At 36.5% G+C, this 20,828-nt stretch overlaps 2 protein-coding genes and 1 long non-coding RNA gene across 4 annotated transcripts; 2 read left to right on the forward strand and 1 right to left on the reverse strand.

The window, feature by feature from the left end:
- Window positions 1-220: 220 nt before the first annotated feature.
- Window positions 221-2,986, forward strand: LOC122041485 (uncharacterized protein At4g15970-like). 2 transcript variants are annotated; one of them, XM_042601184.1, is made up of 4 exons: window positions 221-634; window positions 726-1,091; window positions 2,130-2,611; window positions 2,695-2,986. In XM_042601184.1, exons 1-4 carry the CDS (start codon window positions 389-391, stop codon window positions 2,741-2,743), a joined length of 1,143 nt encoding a protein of 380 aa, XP_042457118.1. In that variant the 5' UTR covers window positions 221-388; the 3' UTR covers window positions 2,744-2,986. The 2 variants fall into 2 exon arrangements, with proteins under 2 accessions (XP_042457118.1, XP_042457117.1); XM_042601183.1 differs by having other exon boundaries at window positions 223-634; window positions 723-1,091.
- Window positions 2,987-6,205: 3,219 nt separating this feature from the next.
- On the forward strand, window positions 6,206-8,678 carry LOC122039780. The gene is made up of 2 exons (XR_006128378.1): window positions 6,206-6,428; window positions 8,485-8,678. It is a non-coding gene; the product is annotated as an uncharacterized LOC122039780 (long non-coding RNA).
- Window positions 8,679-11,611: 2,933 nt separating this feature from the next.
- On the reverse strand, window positions 11,612-19,497 carry LOC122041486 (hippocampus abundant transcript-like protein 1). Its single transcript, XM_042601185.1, has 13 exons — window positions 19,124-19,497; window positions 17,510-17,621; window positions 16,177-16,289; window positions 14,420-14,733; window positions 13,298-13,373; window positions 12,861-12,947; window positions 12,703-12,783; window positions 12,594-12,626; window positions 12,296-12,349; window positions 12,172-12,213; window positions 12,006-12,084; window positions 11,849-11,919; window positions 11,612-11,786 (listed from the first exon to the last, which is right to left on the reverse strand). Exons 1-13 carry the CDS (start codon window positions 19,301-19,303, stop codon window positions 11,733-11,735), a joined length of 1,296 nt encoding a protein of 431 aa, XP_042457119.1. The 5' UTR covers window positions 19,304-19,497; the 3' UTR covers window positions 11,612-11,732.
- Window positions 19,498-20,828: the final 1,331 nt, after the last annotated feature.

The following is a 20,828-nucleotide window of genomic DNA, read 5'->3' on the forward strand; positions in this document are numbered from 1 at the left end:
ATAACTAATTAGCGGCATCATAATTGAGATCAGACCATTTTATAATTTTCGGCTATTTTTAAATTGTAGACCGGTTCAATCAGTGGCGTGTGGGACGATTCCGGTTGTTGGTCTACCAAACAACTCGATTTGACTTGAGCCGATGCAAGAATAAACTGAACCGGACGAGTCAAACCGTCATTATTAGACCGGCGTGACTCATCTGCTTGAACGCCATGATTGATCTTGGCTTTCTATTAATGTGAACGCCGGCCATGGCGTTTCCTCCCATTTCTGGTAGCGAGACGCCCCCTCTTTCTCTCTCTCTCTCGCTTTGCCGCCATCCTTCTACAGCTGCTGGCTTGTTTCTAGGAAGAAAGGATAGCGGCAGGCTCTAAGATCGCTCGCGATGAAGTCCTCCGCCTCCTTCGGAGTCAAGGCGGCGGACTCCCTCACACGCCGGTGGGTTTCCCCGCTGCTATTTGTCGGGGTTGTCGCTCTCTCGTTCACCTTGCTCTTCCGCGCTACGTCCCCTTCCGCGCCCTTCCCCGTTTCCCACCTTCGGGCCGAGCTAAGCAGCGCCCCTCCTATCGCCGACGAGGAGCAATCGGCCGCTTTCGCCGAGCCCACCGTCGTCGCTTCCGATCCGCAGCCAGTGAGTTGCTGTCTCGTTTTGCCCGCTAGAAGATGCGTTTTTTTTTAATGGGATTTGATGGAAATATCTGTCGTTTTTTCTATTACAGCAGGAAACGCAGGAGATGAGGTTGGAGAGGGTTCTGAAGGCGGCGGCGACCGCCGACAACACGGTCATAATGACCTCGTTGAACGCGTTCTGGTCCACGCCGGGGTCTGTGCTGGACGTGTTCCTGGAGAGCTTCCGCATCGGGGACGGGACGAGCGCGCTGCTGGACCACCTCGTGATCGTCGCCGTGGACGACAAGGCGTACGAACGGTGCCTCGCCGTGCACCGCCACTGCTTCGATTTCAAGGTCCAGGGGCTGGACTTCTCCGGCGAGAAGGTGTTCAACACGCCGGAGTACCTGGACATGATGTGGGCGCGGCTCGATTTCCTGCGCCTGGTTCTAGAGAAAGGCTACAACTTCGTCTTTTCGGTGAGTTCGACTCCTCCGAAGCTCCGATCTCCATTAGTAGAGCCATTAGCAGCAATTTTGTGGCCAAAAACATAGCGAAAAATTCTTGTTTTCTTCATATTTCACAATTAAAACACACAAAAAAAAAAAACAAATCTCTATTAGTAAAGCATGGATGATCGTTGACCAATTAAAATTCTTTGATCAAGCTTCAGTTCCATTTTTCTTTTTCATGTTGGCATCCAAAATTCTCCATTTGTCACGTGACTTCATTTGTTTAGCATACTGTCTATAAATATTTGAACTTGGGCCAATTTGGCACGACATTATAGAGGCAAAGGAATAGTGAACATGAACCCCACACTTGTCCACCATGTATGGATTTGATATTTCTTATCTCTGTGGCAGTTTTTTTCCCTTCCATTATTCAGTTTGGTACAACATTATAACAAGCCTGTAAATTAGAGAAAATTCTCTTTTGTAGGCCAAATATCTAGAATAAGATGCAAGTTAAAGTCCAGTTTGCACAGGAGGAGAGGCCATGAGAGGATCATGGAAAAGAGAGGAGAAGAGTGGATCATGAAAAAGAGCTTTCCTCTTCCTTGTTTACTAACTCTGTTGACGCAGCAGAGAGGACAAAGATCGAGAGGGTGTGTAGACAAGTTACCACAACTTGCCTGATTGCCTAACTACCTTGGTACTCTCCTCTCTGCCAAATAAGTTGGACCTAAAATTCTAACCACCCTTTTCTCTTTGGAATCATTCAAAGTGTGGAGAAAGATTAGCATGGCCTCCTATACTCATAAATTGAGAATGTTAAACTATCACTTAATTGTAATCATAACTGAAGAACATTTCCTAGTTATGGTCTTGTTTTTAGCAATAGATGATTGAGCCCAGTCTAGGATTTTTTTATGAAACTTAGATGAAGGGGATTACTTTTGATTGTTTTGACCTATGTGTAGTGTAATATGCTTCTGATTTTATTTTTTATAATGTTGATTATCTAAAAATTGACATTGAAATAAACTATCTGAAGAAATGTTGTCTTCACTGCAGGATGTCGATGTGATGTGGTTCCGAAACCCCTTACCCTTCTTTTATCCAGATGGGGATTTTCAGATATCTTGCGACAACTTCTTGGGCGATCCTACCAACATGAAGAACTGGCCGAACAATGGGTTCAACTATGCAAGATCCAACTACAGAACCATAGAATTTTTCAAATACTGGTACGCCTCGCGTGCCAGATTTCCCAACGTCCATGAGCAAAATGTGCTTAACATTATCAAGTTCGAGCAGCATGTCAGAGATATGGGTGTGCAAATAAGGTTCCTCAGCACTGAACGCTTTGGAGGTATCTGTGAGCCGAGTAGAGATTTCAGCAAGGTCTGCACTATGCATGCAAACTGTTGTATCGGCTTGAAGAAGAAGATCGATGATCTGAGAGCCATGCTTGATGACTGGAGAAAGTTCATGTCTTCGCCATCGGATCAAAGGATATCTAGAAACTTTGCGTGGAGTGTGCCTCAAAGTTGCAGGTAAACTCGCAAACTTGGACATCTAATAATGTGAGAACTCTTGATTTGCCATAATAGTTTCGATGTTTCTTGGTAAATTGCAGATTGCCACCAGGCTTCTTCAGCAAGAAGGAAAAGAAGCCACAACTCTAAACATTTGTCTATAGCATTCATTCTCTCATTCTTTTCCTACAACAAGACGGCAGCAATGCAAGCTTCCGCGAAGTTTATGATAAAGTAGGGTGATTTTATTCGGAAACTTCATTACTTCTTTGCTCGACCGATATCGAACATTGTTGTAACCATTAGCAATACTTGAAATCCTTGTGCCATAACCTTTGCTGCTTAATTTACAAGTTGACATTATTTTGCTGAAAGATGAAAGTTTTCAGTGTTTCAGGACCTTATCACTTTTTTTTAATACTTTTTTTTTGTTAATGAAAAAGAGGAGTTGAGTTTTTCTTGCCTCCTATATGAAGAAAATGTAAATGAATCTAAACAATTGATTAACCAATAGTAAAAGGGATCTTGCCACTACAATGACAAAGCGATCAATAGATTAACCAAGTTCTTTTTGTTCACGCATTGTAGGTATTTTTCTCAATGAAAAATTTAGGATGTTGATTGCTGGGTGAAGAGCATTCATCAAGGTCTTTTCAAGTTAGTTTTCCATCGAGATGTAGTGTGATGGTGTTGGACTGAGCTAAACATAATTGCGATGCGGTGTGATTTTTATGCTCTATTTACCCGAAAGAGTGGGGGTGGATAGATGAAACAAATCTAGGGGAATGGGAAGAGAATGGAAAGGAAAAGAAATCTCATCATCTACATGCTTGTTTACCTTAATTGAAAAATGATACATACATTATGTTTTAAGTATATAACTTAATTTTGTGAGTTAAAAAAGATGTATGTGTTATTTTTTTATATATGGTATAATTTTGAAAATGAAAATGGATATTTGTGTTATTTTTTTCCGCTATTTCTATCTAATTTTAAAATAATCAATTTTGGTTCAAAAATTATCCGTTGATGAATAGAGCCGGTCTTGGTTGTTGAAATGCCCCGAGCGAAATTATTAATTATGCCCTAATTTTATCCTTCTTTCAACATAAATAATAATTATTTTAATTTATAAAATTTTAGTTTCAAAAATAGAATAAGAAAACTTTTTAGTTGTAAGAAACTTTTGTATCTTATAATGACTATTCCTTTTTTTATTTATGTATAAATTTATGTAATTCTAATCTAGAAATAAGAATGAGACATCAATTCCAAAATTATGGATATAATTTTTTTTCTATTTCTATACTATTAACTTATCCAAGACTAACAATTCTATTTATAATCAATTTCATTCAAAAGGCAAGAGTTGTTTTCAAAAAACAATTACTTAGAATTCTTAGCAAAAGAACATTGACAGTGAAGAAAATTTTAACTCAAGAATATAAAAAATAAGCATAGTAATTTAACACAAAATCCTGACACCAAACTGAGAAATAATAAAGAAGTGTAATCTAGTTAGTTTACCTCTATAATCTTTATTTTCAACATCAGCATAGGAATCTAGAAGAATGAAAAAAATACCAAGAAGACCTATCATAAATATATTCACTTTGAATTTGAGTAACTTAAATAATATATTCAACAGAGTAGTTAAAAATTAAATCTTTGTATCCTGAATAAGTGAAAACTCGATATAAATGAATTAAATTTTATGTATAAGAATCCATGTAATAACAAAAATTAAAAATACTGTAAATTTTTAAATTTTCATGATGATATATAATTATGAACAATAAGTAATAAACAAAGAACAATAAAACTTGATACGAAGAATCTTCAATTTGAAATTCACTTATATAAAACTTTACATTGATATCCTACAAGTTTATAAAAAAACATAACTATTATATTCAATTAAGGTTCCAAAAAAAGATAATAGTAAAATAATTGATATTTTTTATGGTGAAACTACCAACTACCTGAAACAATATAAGCATGTTTAGAAATATTACTGTAAATTATGAATATGAGCACTGCTTTTATTTTGAAATTTATAAAATTTTACTCCAATATAAACTTGCCTATTACTCCATAAATATATTTTATCAATTAGCATTGATTGTATTTTGGAGCATTTTGCAAAGATAAGAAAACAAATAATACTCATCCTCATAAACCCAAATTTATCAGTCTAATAAGAAAAATACCAATTTATGTATAAATAAAACATGATTAATCATGTTAGGACCGATTAAAACCTAAAAATGAATGGAGCAGAAATTTTCAATTTATGCAAAAATAAAACATGATTAATTATGTTAGGCCGATTAAGATCTAAAAATGAATGGAGTAGAATTTTTTAATTTATGCATAAATAAAACATGATTAATAAGAAAAAGAAAGGCATAAGTGTATACCGGTGAGGGAGTTTCGTCGTGACGAGGGGGGCAAGGCTTGAAACTAGTTTAGAAACTATAGAAGGCGATAAGGAATGTATAAAAGCAGAACAAGCAAATGAGCACAAAGCTAGCATCAAGAAGTGAGGGGTGAGCCGCAGCTCATAAAATCAATAAAAGGAATGGAACTCAGAAGGGAAGTGCAAATAATGCAACAACTGATACAAACGCAGGGGCAAGCAACCGAAGGGAGCGCAAGGGGTCTTACTTTTCTGTCCAACGCATTATAAAACAATTTGAATGAATAAAACACACCTTACACCTTTGAGAAGGTAAGATGACAGAGAAATAAGAAGGAAAACAAAACCTAGGGCACAGTGGGTTCCCCGATGGAGGGCTAGAGAGGGCTCATCTCGCTGATGGAGGACGCCTTTGTGAGAGGCAAAGCTGTCCCTGGGCCAAGGGAGGGTTTCGCTGTTTCGGCGATGAGGGAGGGAAGGCGCAGCGACGACAAGGGAGGGAAGGCAACTGCGAGGGAGGGTTTCGGTGACAAGGGAGGGAGCTGGGAAGGTGCGGCAAGGGAGGGTGCAACGTGGGAAGGTGCGGCGAGGGAGGGGTTCGACGACGGCGAGTAGAAATCATGAGGTTAAGCTTCGCTGCTTGCTACGGTGAGGAAGTGAAAAAACAATAATTTGAGGGGGAAAAAACTTATTATATATATATAAATATATATAATATATGTGCCCCTTAAAATTTTGGTCCCTGGGCACAGGCCCTGGTAGCTCAGGGCTGGATCCTTTAGTCCCGGATCTTTGGACAAGTTTTCTGGTCCCTTATTCATTCATTGATTGGATGAACTGGATTCCATCAGTTTAATAGATGGGGTTCAGTCTACTTACCTAATGAATGAATAGAGCCTTCTGGTAGTCCTGGTCAGGGCCGGCTCAGTTGATGAATTATGTTTCTCATTTTAAAAACGATAAAAATTTAAAGACAATTTTTGTTTTAATTTTATTTTCCGCTCTCAGGTAAATAAAGCTTTAGTGGTGTGGAGCCAACATTAGATGGGCTAGTCGTACCGAGCATGATTCATTTTTAGACTGGACTATGAAATGGAATAATGGATAGACGGCCCCGATCTGACCCATTTGGAATGTTTTTCGGCCCATCGAAAAATCAAAGTTGTATATATGCGAGGGCTAGTCGTGGGTTCGAACCGATCCGAAGCAGCGCCAAGGAGCGAGACGAGAGCAATGGCGGCGCCGTGGACGGGAGCGGAGCCACTGCTGTCGAGGCTGTCGGCTTGGATGACCTTCGTCGTCTACCCGTCTGCCGTCGTCGCCTACTGCCTCACCGTCAAAGACGATAAAGCTCCGAAGAAGCAAAACAGTCCCCCTTCTTCCTCCTCTAAATAGTCCCCCGCTCCTCCGGCTCAGGTACTACAGACGCCTTGATTACTTCTTCAGCGTTCAGCGTCGTCGCTATAATATTTTTCTCTCAGGATTCTAAATGTTTGATTTTTGTTTGTTTACTTGCATTAAGATCATTCTATTGGAACTTGAATCGAAGTTCGGAAAATGTCAACATGTTTGTGTATGGGAGTAGTTTTGTCAGAAAGAACTAGTTGAGGGCAAATGAGAATGCTTGATCATTTTATATCTTAACGAATCAATAACACTTTAAGCTTTCAATAAGAGCAATTTCTATCTAGACTAGACACAACTTTTTCTGCAATCAATAGGATTACTTTGAAGGTTATATTATGGGATCCAGGAAGCATTGAGAAAATCATGAATTTGACGTGCTGGTCAATTGGTGCCGCAATCCAATTCAGTTGGTTCAGAGTAGAATTTGACCTGCTTCCTTATGATGAACCTGAGAAGAACTGATGAAGGTGCACGAGAAATTTGTTCAAACGAATAGGATTATTTGACACCAGAAATACCAATTTTAAACTTGCAGCGTTTGATCATTATATATACAGAATACTAATTTCCTTACATTCTGTTATCCAAGATGAATTTCTCAGTGAACTTGTTCCAATAACAAGCTTATTGGGAGTCTCTAAAATATTTGACAAGGAATATGCTTGGGGTCAAACACATCCTTATGCATTTGAAAAGGAAGGCGCAACAAACAAAGAAGTTAAATTATGCAAAGAAGAAAAAGCAAGATCAAGCAAATGACAAATTTTACATGGAGATCTCTTATTAGGTAGAATAATGTCAGTACTCAAAACAGTTCACTTCCTTTATAATGCAGAATTATAGTCTGTCTACTTGCAAATATTTAAGTGAAACTAAGCCAGAGTATGAGAATCCGCACTTGTACTAGAAATAATTTCAGATAGCGATGCATCATTCCATCAAACTTAATAGTGCATTAATCATGCTCCACTTTGACAACATGGACCATTTGTGTAAGTTCATCTAATTCTAGATAAGGCTTGGCCATTTCCCACTTGTATGAGTTTGATCGTAGCCATATGTCATTTAGAAGTTTAATGTGGTGTTCTTTTTTGTAGTCTTTAACGTCGTTTGTTTTGAGAAAATTACGTTTTCAGACCTATAACTTGCACTTTTTTTAATTTTAGTATTGTTATGAGTCAATTTAAATTCTTAGTCCAGTAACTAGTAATATTTTTCAATTTCAATCATTTTTCTCTAAAATTGAAATTTTCCACCAGAAAATGCCCAGTTGGCGTTCGGAACATAACAAACATGAATAGAAATACCTACATAGCAAACATGAAGGACAGAAATACCTTCATTACAGCTCAGTATTCCGACCGCCAACTAGGCCTTTTCCGGTAGAAAATTTCAATTTTGGAGAAAAAGGACAACAATTAGAAAATATTACAAGTTACGGACTAAGAACGTAATAAAATTGAAAAAGGTGCAAGTTACCGGACCGAAAACATAATTTAGGTTGTTTCGTATAATCTTATTATGGATAGAACACTATCAACATTCCCAAGCCGAGATGAACAGGAGATTTGTGAACCGCAATAGCAACAGTCATGTGATATATTATATAAATTTATTTTAGGAAAATATTGGGAGGATGTATATCTTTTTCAGTTCAATAGTTTATCTAATGTTCATATCAAGAATAAATGGTTATAAACTCTCATAAAAACTAGGTTACACCTTAGTTCCGATTTCACAATGGTCTTTTCCCAAAAAACTTGTTCATGATTCATAGTATAGAAACAGTAAACAGTTAGGATAATTACATGATTGCGCTGTAAATCTTTCAGAAGCCTATAATTACACGCATCTTCTATGCATTTCAATTTGATTGAACTGTTAGTTTTATTTATCATGATTTCATCTTTTAAAGTGCCTCTTGTCCTTTAAAGAACAGTTAAATCTTTTAGCTTTATCTTTCAATGTCTGGTACCTCTGCAATATTACGTGCCTTTTGTCTTATCATTTGTCCTTTTTTTTGCCGTGTTAATATTCTCGTCTAAATTGAATTGTGTGTTTGCAGGCTATTCATTTAAAGATAGATAGAAGAACTTTGTAAGATTTCAAGCAGAGTTCCATTCGGGATGCTTTATATTAAAACACAATGTGTTTGCTTAATCACTTTTAATCTTGTGAACGAAGTAGTAGTTTGTTGAAGTATAGGGAATTATTCGGTGATGTCCCAAACTTTTTATGAATACTGAAAAAATAATCAAACCTCAGCTTTCGCCTGTTGATTGGCTTATGAAATTTTACGCTTTTTTTCTTTTATGTTCGACGAAAAGAGTCACCTTCTGTTGATTGCATCGAGTGATTCTAATCTTATTGTCGATGTATAATATAATGTTTATGTTCATATCATGAGTGAAGTTATATATGCATTGCTTCAATCATGTACACAACACAATGATCTTGTAACCAAATATATCATTTATAAGTAAAGGGGTTAACCTATGATTGTAGCTTTAATACAAATTAAGTGTCCTCCCATATGATTAATATATATGCTTTCTCAACAATTTCCAATGCTAAGAATGTTCCATGGTTAATTATTGAATTGAGGAAAAAAAATTCTCAAAAGTAAATTTTAATTACATTCATTGAATGATGTTTAAAGAAGGAATAAACTTGAGTTGGGAGTTGGGAATCAATAAATGGAGTAGGTACATTTGAGGAAGGAGTAATGGTTGATGGGCAAAAAAACCGACTAACAAGTAGCCTTTAAATGAAGAGACAACTATAAAAAAAGATTCCAATGCTTAAATGTTCCTTAATTGATAAAAAAACAAAAAAAAAAAAATACTAGTTATAAAAAATCATAAATATTCGTACTTTTGTCATATGCACAAATTAGCAAATGTGAATTTAATCAAAAGTAGTAGTTAAATTATTTCAAGACGACAAATATAAAACATGCATGGAAACCTTTTGAGTAAAAGATTTTTTTTTTTTTTTTAAAATGATAGGATCTTTTTAATAATAATATTTTCTTACAATACAGTGCAAATTACCAACTGTACTTCTTAGCTCCAAATATGGGCAAAATTGAGCGAGCCCAATTTAAAATAATTTTAAAATACAAATATATAAACACACAGTGCTGTCAAATAAAAATTCACATTACTCACCTAAAATCAGTAAGATAAGTGTATCAGTACTCGCGGAAAGGATTTGAGTAGGAATGAAAAGTTACTAAGATATTGGCACGGCTCAATCACAATACTAACATACATGGAGCTAGCTACCATGCAATCGAAGGAGTATGAGTGAACCGAGCCAACATCATAGTAATTATTTCATAATGTAATTAAAATAAAACTCAGCAAATGGTTCGAAGAAGAAGATGAAGAGGAGGGGGAGGAGGAGGAATATGGAGAAGAAGGGAAATGTATGTGGATTTAAGTAGGGAAGAAGGTGGCCAGATGCATTTAAAACGGCCAGCTACCGGAGGAGTAAAACAAGCTGCAGCATTAATGGTAGCATCACCTACATATTCTCTTCCCCGTGCATTCATTCATTCACAATATTAATAATAAATCTAATTGATTCGTGAAAATTATATGTGACCGTAACTCAACTAGTTTGTAAATTGTAATTAACTACCTTATGGAGCTCAAATTAAGAACACATTAAGCAAGGTAATTAATTAGAATTACATATATTTTGGATGGATTTTGTGGCATTCAAGAGAGAGGCAGTTGGAAGGCAAGGAGCTAGCTAGTAAGCTAGAGAGTTAAATTGATGGAGGATACCAACTTTTGAGGTTGGTACTGCTGCAGCCTGCGGCCATTAATTACCGCTCGGTGGTGTGAGCGAGCGAGCGAGCGAGAGGGGAGGGGAGGGGAGGGAGGAGCTGCTATGCTACGCCCTTTCTCGGGTCGAGACAGGAAGGTGCCAAAGTTACTTGGTCATAAATATGCACGCATTCAATGAGCAATAATGATCAGCACATCGATCGCTTCTCTTTGTTTGTTTGTTTGGTTTTTCTTTCGACTCTGTGATTTCTCAAACTTATAATAATTAGCTCGCTCCTTCCTAATGATCGATCGTTTTGAAATTGTAGCGTGGGTAATGATGGAGAGTAGTAAATGAAGGAATCTTGGTCTGACGAAATAAATTCTGCGACATGCATGGCAGCGGCAGGCAGGCAGGCAGGTCGCATCTATCCAATTCGTACGTACTTAAATGCGATGGATGGCAAGTTTTGCCATGGCAGCAGCGATAGCAGCGGCATTGTGGCGATGTGCGATGGGCGCTGTGCCAGCCAGTGGCAATGCGGTGAAGCAGTGGGAGCTAGCTAGCGCCATGTGCCATCTCGTCACGCACCGGACGTTGGCGCCATTAATTGGAAAGCTGCAAGGTATTGAAGGAGGCAACTGCTGTCGCCAACGACTCCTGGCGCTCTTCTTCGCCTCCTCACTAATTGCGGCTAGCTACCTGCTGCATTCTCCTCCCTTGCCTGCCTGCCAATCCGTCGCTTCCTTGTGGCCTGCTGCCTGCGCTGCAGTACCTGCGCTGCGTGCCAAAAGCATCCGCCTGGACTTTTCTTCGTTTCGATCGCTTTCAAATCCCAATTAATTATTCTCTCATACAGATTCTTCTTCATTTGCCATTCAATCAAAATACAAATACATTTCGGATAGAATATTAGATATGTTATGTGAAATTAATCAATACTTACCGTACTTGTGCCAACAAAGAAGAATTATTACGCATCTCCGGAGGATGTATAACCTCGACCTCTTCTCTTTTGCTACGGTCCCAATCGATGATATCCATCCTTTCTTTCTTTCTTTTTTCAATCCCATCTATCTATAAAATAAAAGAAATTTAACCAAAAATAAAAATTCTATTTCTTTCTCTCTCTCTCTTTTTTTGTAATTTCAGAAGAAATAGGAAAATGCCTTAATTTATAGGAGAGGAATGGATGGCCGCCATAAACGGATTCATTCTAAATGGTGTGTATCGCCTGTCCTCGTTGCCAATGGTTGGTGGCGGGCCCAACCACCTATATATTTTTAGAGGGACCCTCCCTCCCTTCACAAGGATAAGGAGCGATTTAAGTAAAAGCTTGAAATATATAATAAATAAGTGTAGAAACAGGGAAGGTATCTGATATTTTCTTCCTTCTCGGCCTTCCATCTCTTCTGTTTTTAAACTAGTACATTTATACAAACGAAGTGAACCTCTTTTGGATACGCTGCGGCTTTGCGGATTGTTACTTCGAGGTAACGATATCTTAAACTGATCGAGGAGTGCTTTCTGGTATGGCTATGTTGTACTCGTCTTCTTGCTCAATGCGATGCTCAGAAAGAAAGCTACCAGCTGCGGACGAAATGGTGAGTGGAATAGGACTCCTACAAGTTATTGCTAATGGAATTGCTTACCGTTATGAACCCGGCGGAGATAATACTGAAACCTTTGAGAGAAAATGGCACATTGTCTGATAGAAACAGAGCTGCGCGGGAGAAGAGGTGATTTTTTTTTTCAGTCACTGATGAGATTTCTTATTGAGGACGAGAGAGTAATAACGAATGTAGTTACCGGTGAGAGGGGTGAAGATGAACGGTGCCAAAATGCTCGCGAATGAAGCTACGCCGGTGACGCACCCTTGAGCCATCCCCTAAAATTGTAGCATGCATAATAGAGAAATTAAACCACAAAGAATCAGAGCTTTAAAGAGTGATGTAAATTTCACAAAACTCGTTACCTGCTCAGCTGGACCGACTTTCTTTGATACAATGCTCCTGAGCTGCGTTAACAATTGAGAATTCAACGTCGACAGTTATGATAGATTAGATCATTGGGGAGAAAATAAGAAGGAAAACAATTACACTTGGGTGAAGGAATACACTCAGAATCGTAAACGCAGCGGACAAATAGGGGACCTGCAAAGCAAGTTTAGTAAGCTTCATTTACAAAATGTAACAAAAGCAAGCATGCATATATGAACTCGAGACATGATGAAGACTAGAGATATTTGAATTGGCAAAAAAAAAAAAAAAAAAAATTGAGTGTGTCATAAAGAAAAGAAGAAATAAATTGTGAAAGAAAATTTGAAGATTTAAGTAACACAACATAGGTTCGTCTATACTTTAAAGGATGATGAGTGAGTCGAAAAAAGAAAAGTACCCAATATGCCCATGCAATGCCGTAGAGAAATATCTGCAGAATAGAGAAAAAAATTCAGAAATTGGCAAGAATGGTTTGAGCAATTGGATAGATAGTAAATGAGAATTACATGTGCGCAGCTCGCCAACAGACCGATAATCAAAAGTCTCTCCTCGCCTATGGCAGGTGCTAGTAATGGCATTAATAATAACTGGAAGACATGTTATTCTTAAGAAATTTATACATTCTTGATGGTGCTATATATTTTACCAAATGCATTAGCCAAACCTGTGATGCGGCTCCTAAAGAACCTATCATCAACATCAAATCAGCAAACTGATCTTTGCTGTAGTGAAACTTTGCTTTTAGATAGTACTGTTGAATATCAAGTAAAAAACGTCAAATGTGCACATCCACGAACGGTTGACAAGAAAGTTGATAGTATTGAATGCTAATTTTAAGTATGATGTAGTAACTGTTATACTTTTAGATAATCAAATAAAAACATTGAGCTTCAAATATTGTATAATAAACACAAGTTTCGACACAATAAAGAAGAAGAATTTGCATCAAAATGGAATTAGAAAGCTAACAAATATTTGCAAGTTCACTTTAAATGGTAATCGTATTTCACACATAGTAGAGGAAGATGTCGAAGTAACATATATAGCAATGAAAAAAACTTGGAAATCAATCTTAATACAAAATGGGAGTGAAGAAAATACCAATAGTGCTACTTGATAGCCACTGTCAGAAAGATTGGCGAAAAATGCAACAGCAGCAGCTCTTGTTAGGTTCTTGCTGCATGGAAAAAAAATGTCATATTTCAGGGTAAGAATTGAATTTACAACAATGGATTATCGAAGTATATATCACAAAATCAAAGATATTCCAACAAGAAAAATAATTATTCTGTGCAAGTGAGAAGTTATATTATCATTGTACAACAGTAGTATTGTTAGGTTGTGTTTCACCGGTTAGCAAAGAACATCTATATAAGCGACAAATTTCCTCATGAATGATGATAGACAAAAGAACATAAAATCGATAAATAAGCAAACAAACACGATGGTCTGTGGAATAGTTCCCGAGTCCCAGAACGAAGCTAATCCAAAGCTGTGTTATAGAATGCCCATTGTTAAAGCTAGGATGGAACTCAACTAGTAAAAGGGCGTCCCTCGTAGCCCGTCCCAGTTATGTAAAGCTCAACCCATTACAAAATCCCATTAGCAGTTGGGAGCCAGGCTTCGTATCCGTCAGATTTAGCACGTAGACTTACTCGGATGGAATTGTTCCCTTTATTAATTAACTTCCTACTACTTTAAACATACCCCTCAGATGGGAGGGGCTGACTTTGATATTATAGTAGTTCGAAAAGAGCTCAATCTTATTAAAAGACTAAAGCATTTAGGTAGCGAGCTTATGGTATTTAAGCATATTTTAATATAATATGGAACTAACGGGTACGTGAAGTATTCTTCTTTTAACATTCATCAAAAAAGTTGCAAGTTGTAATAAATATGAATTTTCTTTTCAAAAAAAAAAAAAACTACAGAGGTGGTGGAATGAAGAGGAGGCTTCATGAGGTTGATGGGTGAGCTCCGCCGTTACTCGGCGTTGGGACTCCTTGTGGAACGGGTGGTCCTGGTGTCGCGGATTGCTGGTGCAGTAGGGTGGGCATACGGGCAAGTGGTGAGCGGGGAGAAGAGAGAGGATGAGTGGAGGCCGACGAGTTTGCTAGGGAGACAGGAAGCGACGGCGGTGGTAGGCTTGGAGTGGGAGAGATCTAAGAGTGGCAAACAATTTTTAATAGTGAAAAAGAAATAGGAAATTTAATAGATTCTAACCTACTCCTTAGGAGGGCAATCATGTCACTCAACGCCGAAACATTCCCCAAAGCGGATAGCTTTGGTGGCTTGTGTTCGTCGAAGCAGAGTGGCTGGGTGGACTCCTCGTCTGCGAGTGAAGCTCCACGGTTGGTTTCCGCCAAAAAGATCTTCATGTATAGCGTTGAGAAAGCTGCGACCAAAGCAGCGACCTGGAACGTGTAGGAGGTGGGGAGGAAACGGGCGGCGAGCGTACCGGAGACGAAACCGGCGAGGGATATGCCGGAGAGTACGGAGAAGGTCGACGCCCTCTTCCGCTCGCAAACTGCATCCGCCTGTAAAGTACAAATTTGAATTTATTTTCAATATTAAAATATTAAATCTAACCATTTTTCTTTGAGTTTGTATTGCAATTGCACTAGTCCATCTCATGATATTTCGTGGGTTAAAGCCCATTAATAATAATAATAATAATAATAATAATAATAATATTATTATTATTATTATTATTATTATTATTATTTGTGATTTTTTTTCGAGAAAAGAAGATATAAGAACATCTCCAATGCAGTTTTTTTAACAGGTTTGTAAAATTGAAAAAGCTCAACAAAAAAGTTCTAATGAGTGGAGACATAAGCTTTGAGGTTTTTATTTTAAGAGCAGCTTTGATATTTCAAATCTGTTTTTTTCTCTTGAAGATGGAGCCATTAATCATCGAAAAATTAATATTGCATGTTTGATTTTTTAGAACCATTAAATATTTTATTTAATAGTTAAATTATACATTTTTCTTTTGAAAATAAATATATTTGGTAAGTTAAAAAAAATACAAATGACTATAATTAAATTAAAATTCATAAGTTAATTAAATATTAAATAAAAATTATAAATTAAATTAAATTAAAAATCATAAGTTTATTAATTTATTAATTAAAAATTACAAATAAATTAATTTAAAGATAAGAATTAAATAAAATATTAAGTAAAAATTATATAGAGATATTAAATGAAAAAATAAAAATAAAGATGTATGATTTGTAATGTAAGACCCACAAATTAAGTAACTTACGCTGATGACGAGAATCTCCGATGCAAATTTTGTGAAAGATTTGTAAAATTGAAAAATCTAATTAAAAAGAGATTTTATGATTGTGTAAGTGAAGTTTGGGATTTTTAATTTAAAAATATATTTGAGTTTTTAAATCTATTTTTTTCCCTTGAAAGTGATTATTTCTAAATAATTAAAAATAAATTATTTGGTGTAATATTTAATTATAATATTTTATTTCATAAATAGTTAATAATAATTAAAATGATTTTTTTTCTTTTAAAAATAACTATATTTAAGATAAGTTAAAAATATAGAAATGATTATAATTAAACTAAAATCATAAATTTATTAATTAAAAATTATAAATAAATAAAATCAAAATCATAAATTAATTAAAATATTAAATGAAAAATATATAGATATATTAAATAAAAATTAATAAATAACAATATATGATTTATAATATAGGACACACACAACAAATTGTATGAGAATTTTTTCATTGTGGAGATATAGTAGATGTTTATGCTTGTGATGTGACATATTGAAAATTATAAAAAAGCTCATTGAGAGGGTTAATCATTGGAGATATTTTAAAAACTTTTTATACTTGTAATGTGACATTGATGTGACATATTGAAAACTACAAAAAAAAAAAAAAAAAAAAAAAAAATTTATTGAAAGATTTAATCATCGGAAATGTCCTAAGAAAGTGCAAGTTACTTACCACGTAAGCGAGGGTGAGGCATTGCATGCTCCCTTCACAGAACATGCCGGTCAACATCTTCGCCACGTAGTAGGCATAGAAGTACGGTTTCGACCGACCGCAGGATAAAATAACTGCAAGCCATCAATTCTTCATGTAAAAATCTTTGTATAACTTCATCTTTTGTAAGAGTAAAAAACTAAACAAAGGATGTGGTGAAATAATGAAATATATCGATGTCAGCTCTGTTGTCACTATATGATCTTTTTCAAGGTAGTAGTTGGGTGTCTTTATGGAATTAACTAAAATGTTTCATTTCAAACACAAACTATTTAGTTTCCCACTCAAAAGCTGCATCTTAACATTACATTCTAAGCCATATAAGATTATGTAGGCAATAATTTATCCTCAAATTTTACAACATGCATCCCACGAATCTACACCATGCATGTTTTGATTTTAAAAAGATTTACAAATAGAAGAACATTCAATAGTCTTGAGTCAAGATTATTTGATGACTTTATAGTATTCAAAAATACTAACTAGACATAAATTCTTATTCTTATGAGATCTTTATTACAAAATTTGATATCTACACTACATTCTTGACATTTTTAAGGAGTAAATAGTTTAGTGAGAGCAAATTTATATATATTTTTTAACACTCCAAAGAAAATCATCATCACTAGTTTTGAGTTGAAAATATTTATTGTTCTATATGTTTGAAATATAAGAATAAAATAGGAACTTGGGTGGTTTTGGAATATTAAAATAGGAGTCAATGTAGGGCAGCAACAAATGAAATTTACCAGAGTGCTTAAAACCTAAGATGAAGATGTCTCACCCTATTCATGTTCTCATAAAGTTATTTTGGTTAGTGGACAATCAGTAATTGAATTAAATTGACTCAACCACGCATCAAATTATATTGCAACGTGCTTTTCTGATAACTTGTCGGCAATCTTTACCATTTGCACTGTTGATTTTAATATCATGCCCTCATTGATATTTAGAGAGTTTAATTAATGCAAATGGCCCCACTAATTTGGCTTCATCAGTACCCCCCTCATTCATTTATCTGCTTGATAGTTATTTGGCGTTTAGAACTATCTTTATCTATTATGGTAAAGTGATTGTTGACCTCTCAAGATTTTAATTAATTAGCGAGTCGACTTCGTTTCAGTAACCCCCTCGACTATTTTATTTAAATAATTAATTTTATCCAAAATAATAAGCATAAAATAAACAATATATTTCATTATATATGTACCAATTTCTAAATCTCCGAAGTTAAAAATAAATTTAAGTTTGAAATAAAAACAAAAAAAAAACTTAATGGAATTAGCTAACATACCTAATGGTATAATTGCGGTGGCCATTGGAAGGGAGAGCAAGGCTTTTCGACCGTACTTGTCCGACAAATTACCCACCAAAGGCGTCACGAAGAGGGCCCCTAAACCAGTTGCCTGCGAGCAATAAATTTATCAAATAAAGCATGTCTAGCTTAATTAACCAATTAATTATAAGCCCTTTTTTTTTTGTTACCAAAGCAAGTTAACCATTCAGGAAAATTAATGGAAAAGGAAAAGGAATTGGAAAAGGAAAAGCTAATTTCTCAACTTTAAAGTAGCAAGACAATTAGTGCTAGATTATCTGTTTATTTTGGCTGAAACATTTACAAAAAAAAAAAAAAAAAAAAGGAAATGCATTTATCTCCACATGTTTTCCAATTCATATAATACACCACACTAGGAGAGGAGAGAAATATCAACTCCTGTCATCTTCTACCAGCGGAAAATTACTGACTTCAATAATTAATATCTAATCTCTAAATTTAGATAATAAAAAAATAATAAATTTAATTAGTCTCGATTCTTGGGATGATCGGTTGGTCTACAGAGGTTTTTCATCGGCCAAGAGAATAAATCGAAAAAAGCATATAACGATCAGTTCAGAAATTCAATATCCTTTAATTATACGTCTCATTTAGAGAAAAAATTTCTATAAATACACCGTAATTGGAGATTGAACCACGAATATTTGAATGACAAACTGAATATCATGGTACCATGACACTATAATCCTAAGGACCTCTAAATTTATATAATGATATTATTAAAAATGATTTGAGTCAGTTGTTTCCTTCTATTTTTCTCCTGAAGATTAACACTAGCTAGCTTTATTGATCCGACTAGATGAAAATAGACAGGCCAAAAAAAAACATAAGAGTATTCCATAAGTTTACAGTGATGCAAGCAACTAACTGTAGTTGTTTGGGCTAGGAGATGGAGGGGCAGTTAACATATTCATGGAACTTTCTGGTGGGTTCGTCCGTACAGCAACGAGCTCCAGGCTCTGTGGTGGACTATATTTGAATATGGTACAGAAGATGAGATGCGAACACACCTTCTGAAGCACGTGCCCAGAGGTAGCTCTCCCACGTTGGTCGGGCCCGCCTCTTCCACGGTACCGGACACTACCCAGTGCATCTTGATCGACCATGTGTTCCCCTTCGGAATAATTAACAAGACATGCACATACGCGTTGTTCGAGGCTGGGCTTGTTTAATCTCGTTTTGGAATCAAAAGGAAACTAATCTCCGTGTTGTCGTACTCTACGATTCGATCAGAGCACATGGAATTAAATAAATTAATTGTGGAAGAAAGAAAGGATCAGGGAGACGAGCTGGCTAGCTCACGCCGCAGAGGCAGACGGCGAGCGAGCACTGAAAAAACTGGCACCGAGGAAACAGACCGACATTGGGGCCACCACTTGCGTTACCATCGCATTAATCCCGGAAAAACTAGCGAAGGGAAAATAAAGCAAAAAATCGTGGGCGCGAGGCCACATCGGAAACGCATTTCGGAAACGGATCCAGGTTTCGCGTCTGGAATCGACGGATTAACGAACGGGCCGAATGCGAGAAAAGGGGGGAAAGAGGGCGAGCTAGGGTTGGTGGGATTATTACCGCTTGGTGGACGCCGCCGAGGTAGATGGCGAGGGAGCACTGCTCCTGGCCGGGGCAGAGGGCGTCGATGGTGACGTCGATGATCGCCGGAAGCACCATGCAGACGGAGAAGTAGAAAAGGAAGGAGCAGGCGAAGAGGTGACGCAGATCTCCGCCGCCCACTTGATTCTCCATTTTCATCGATCGCCCGTCCTACTTGACCGATCGACGGAAGGATTGAACCGGCGATGTAGAGGGAAGGAGAGGAGAGGTTGCGGGATGATTACGAAGGGAGGAATTAGGAATGGAGTTAAATAAACGGCGTCTGCGGGAGTTGAGTGGGAGGAGTGGCCACCGGCTTACGAGACTTGTTGTTGGAGTTGAGATATTTGCGCGCCTCGGCAGGGGATATTTATTGTTGCATGCCGATGGAGGGGGTCAGGGGCCATCTCATCTATCGTGCTTCCGGGTGAAGATGCACGAGCGACGGCAAACGTCGCAAGTGAACACGTCCACGGAAGCGTGACGTGACCGATGGCCCACTCGTCGGTCGTTTTACCCGCTCGCTAACAATTTAATTAAATGCTTTTTGTATTTTTGTATAATATCCGGTCACCTAAATAATGACGTTTTTATCACGCAACTGACCTTTACTCTCTTCACACGCGTTTATTTAACACATCTGACTAGCAAAAGTAAATGTTAAAATTTAAAATTTAAAAAATGAATTACAGTTTTAAAAGTATTATTTCTTTTAAAAAAAATTAAATATTGAATGATTAAAATGAATTACAGTTACGCTTTAGAAGAATCATAAGTGATGTATCTCAGGTACACGCGGTCGTTGTCCTTTTCATCGTGTCCGTGTGGCCCGTAATACTCTACAGTACAATGCCAATAATAATACACTGCTTGGAAAACTACAGTGCCCAATTAAGAGCTTCCGTAGGCAACTCGATTGGATAAAAAAAGACGATAACGTTCATCCCCAGTGTCCCCGTGAATCTTGCCTAAGGTGATTACGAGGGAGGTTAATCACGGTAGCCGAAGGGGTTAAGGGCACAGTGGGTTGAGGGATACCGGGATAAGGGATTTACGCCTTTGCTGCCGCCGCGATTCGAACCCACGTTTTCATTGGACAAATTTCTATGCTCCAATCACTCCGGATAATCCCGTGGGGCCTTCCGTAGGCAACTCGAGTACTCAATATCAGTGGACGAATATTTATGATGAGTAATTTTCATCTCAAATTTATGATAAATTTTATGAAAAAAATAAAATTTATTATTAATTAGTAATAAATTTAGTAACAAAATATTTCATGTAAATAAGTAATAAAAACTATTTCGTTATTATTTTTTTTCCAATTTCATGACAAAAATGTATATTGGTTGTAAAATCGGTGACGAAAAAAATTATTCATTGCAAATTTAGCAACGAAACAATATTCGTTCCAGATTTTACAATGAATCTCAAATTTGTTGAAAGTATTTTTTATATGAATTGTCACAAAGAATTTGCAATGAATTTCAAAAGTCATTGTAAATTTTGGTAATTAAAAAAACTCTGAAGTCAATTAACGAACATAGAGAGATCGGATTGAAATAAAAAAAGGTGTTCATTTATTTCTTCTGATTATATGCATATCTTCACAAATCAATTTGACCAAATATATTTGGTCTGTTATTTTTAAACTTGTAGTATTAAAAAATCATTGAAAAAATAT

Source organism: Zingiber officinale, chromosome 2A, assembly GCF_018446385.1.
Source record: "Zingiber officinale cultivar Zhangliang chromosome 2A, Zo_v1.1, whole genome shotgun sequence".
In the NCBI taxonomy this organism is placed as follows: Eukaryota; Viridiplantae; Streptophyta; class Magnoliopsida; order Zingiberales; family Zingiberaceae; genus Zingiber; species Zingiber officinale.

Bases quoted from the DNA above. Each gene is read 5' to 3' on its own strand.
- LOC122041485 (XM_042601183.1), top strand. From the start codon at position 389: ATGAAGTCCTCCGCCTCCTTCGGAGTCAAGGCGGCGGACTCCCTCACA. The intron at 1,092-2,129 runs GTGAGTTCGACT...TCTTCACTGCAG, and splicing joins GCTACAACTTCGTCTTTTCG to GATGTCGATGTGATGTGGTT. The intron at 2,612-2,694 runs GTAAACTCGCAA...GGTAAATTGCAG, and splicing joins AGTGTGCCTCAAAGTTGCAG to ATTGCCACCAGGCTTCTTCA.
- LOC122041486 (XM_042601185.1), bottom strand. From the start codon at position 19,303: ATGAAAATGGAGAATCAAGTGGGCGGCGGAGATCTGCGTCACCTCTTC. The intron at 12,948-13,297 runs GTATTTTCTTCA...GATATTCAACAG, and splicing joins GCTATCAAGTAGCACTATTG to TACTATCTAAAAGCAAAGTT. The intron at 11,787-11,848 runs GTAAGCAATTCC...TTTCGTCCGCAG, and splicing joins TCTCCGCCGGGTTCATAACG to CTGGTAGCTTTCTTTCTGAG.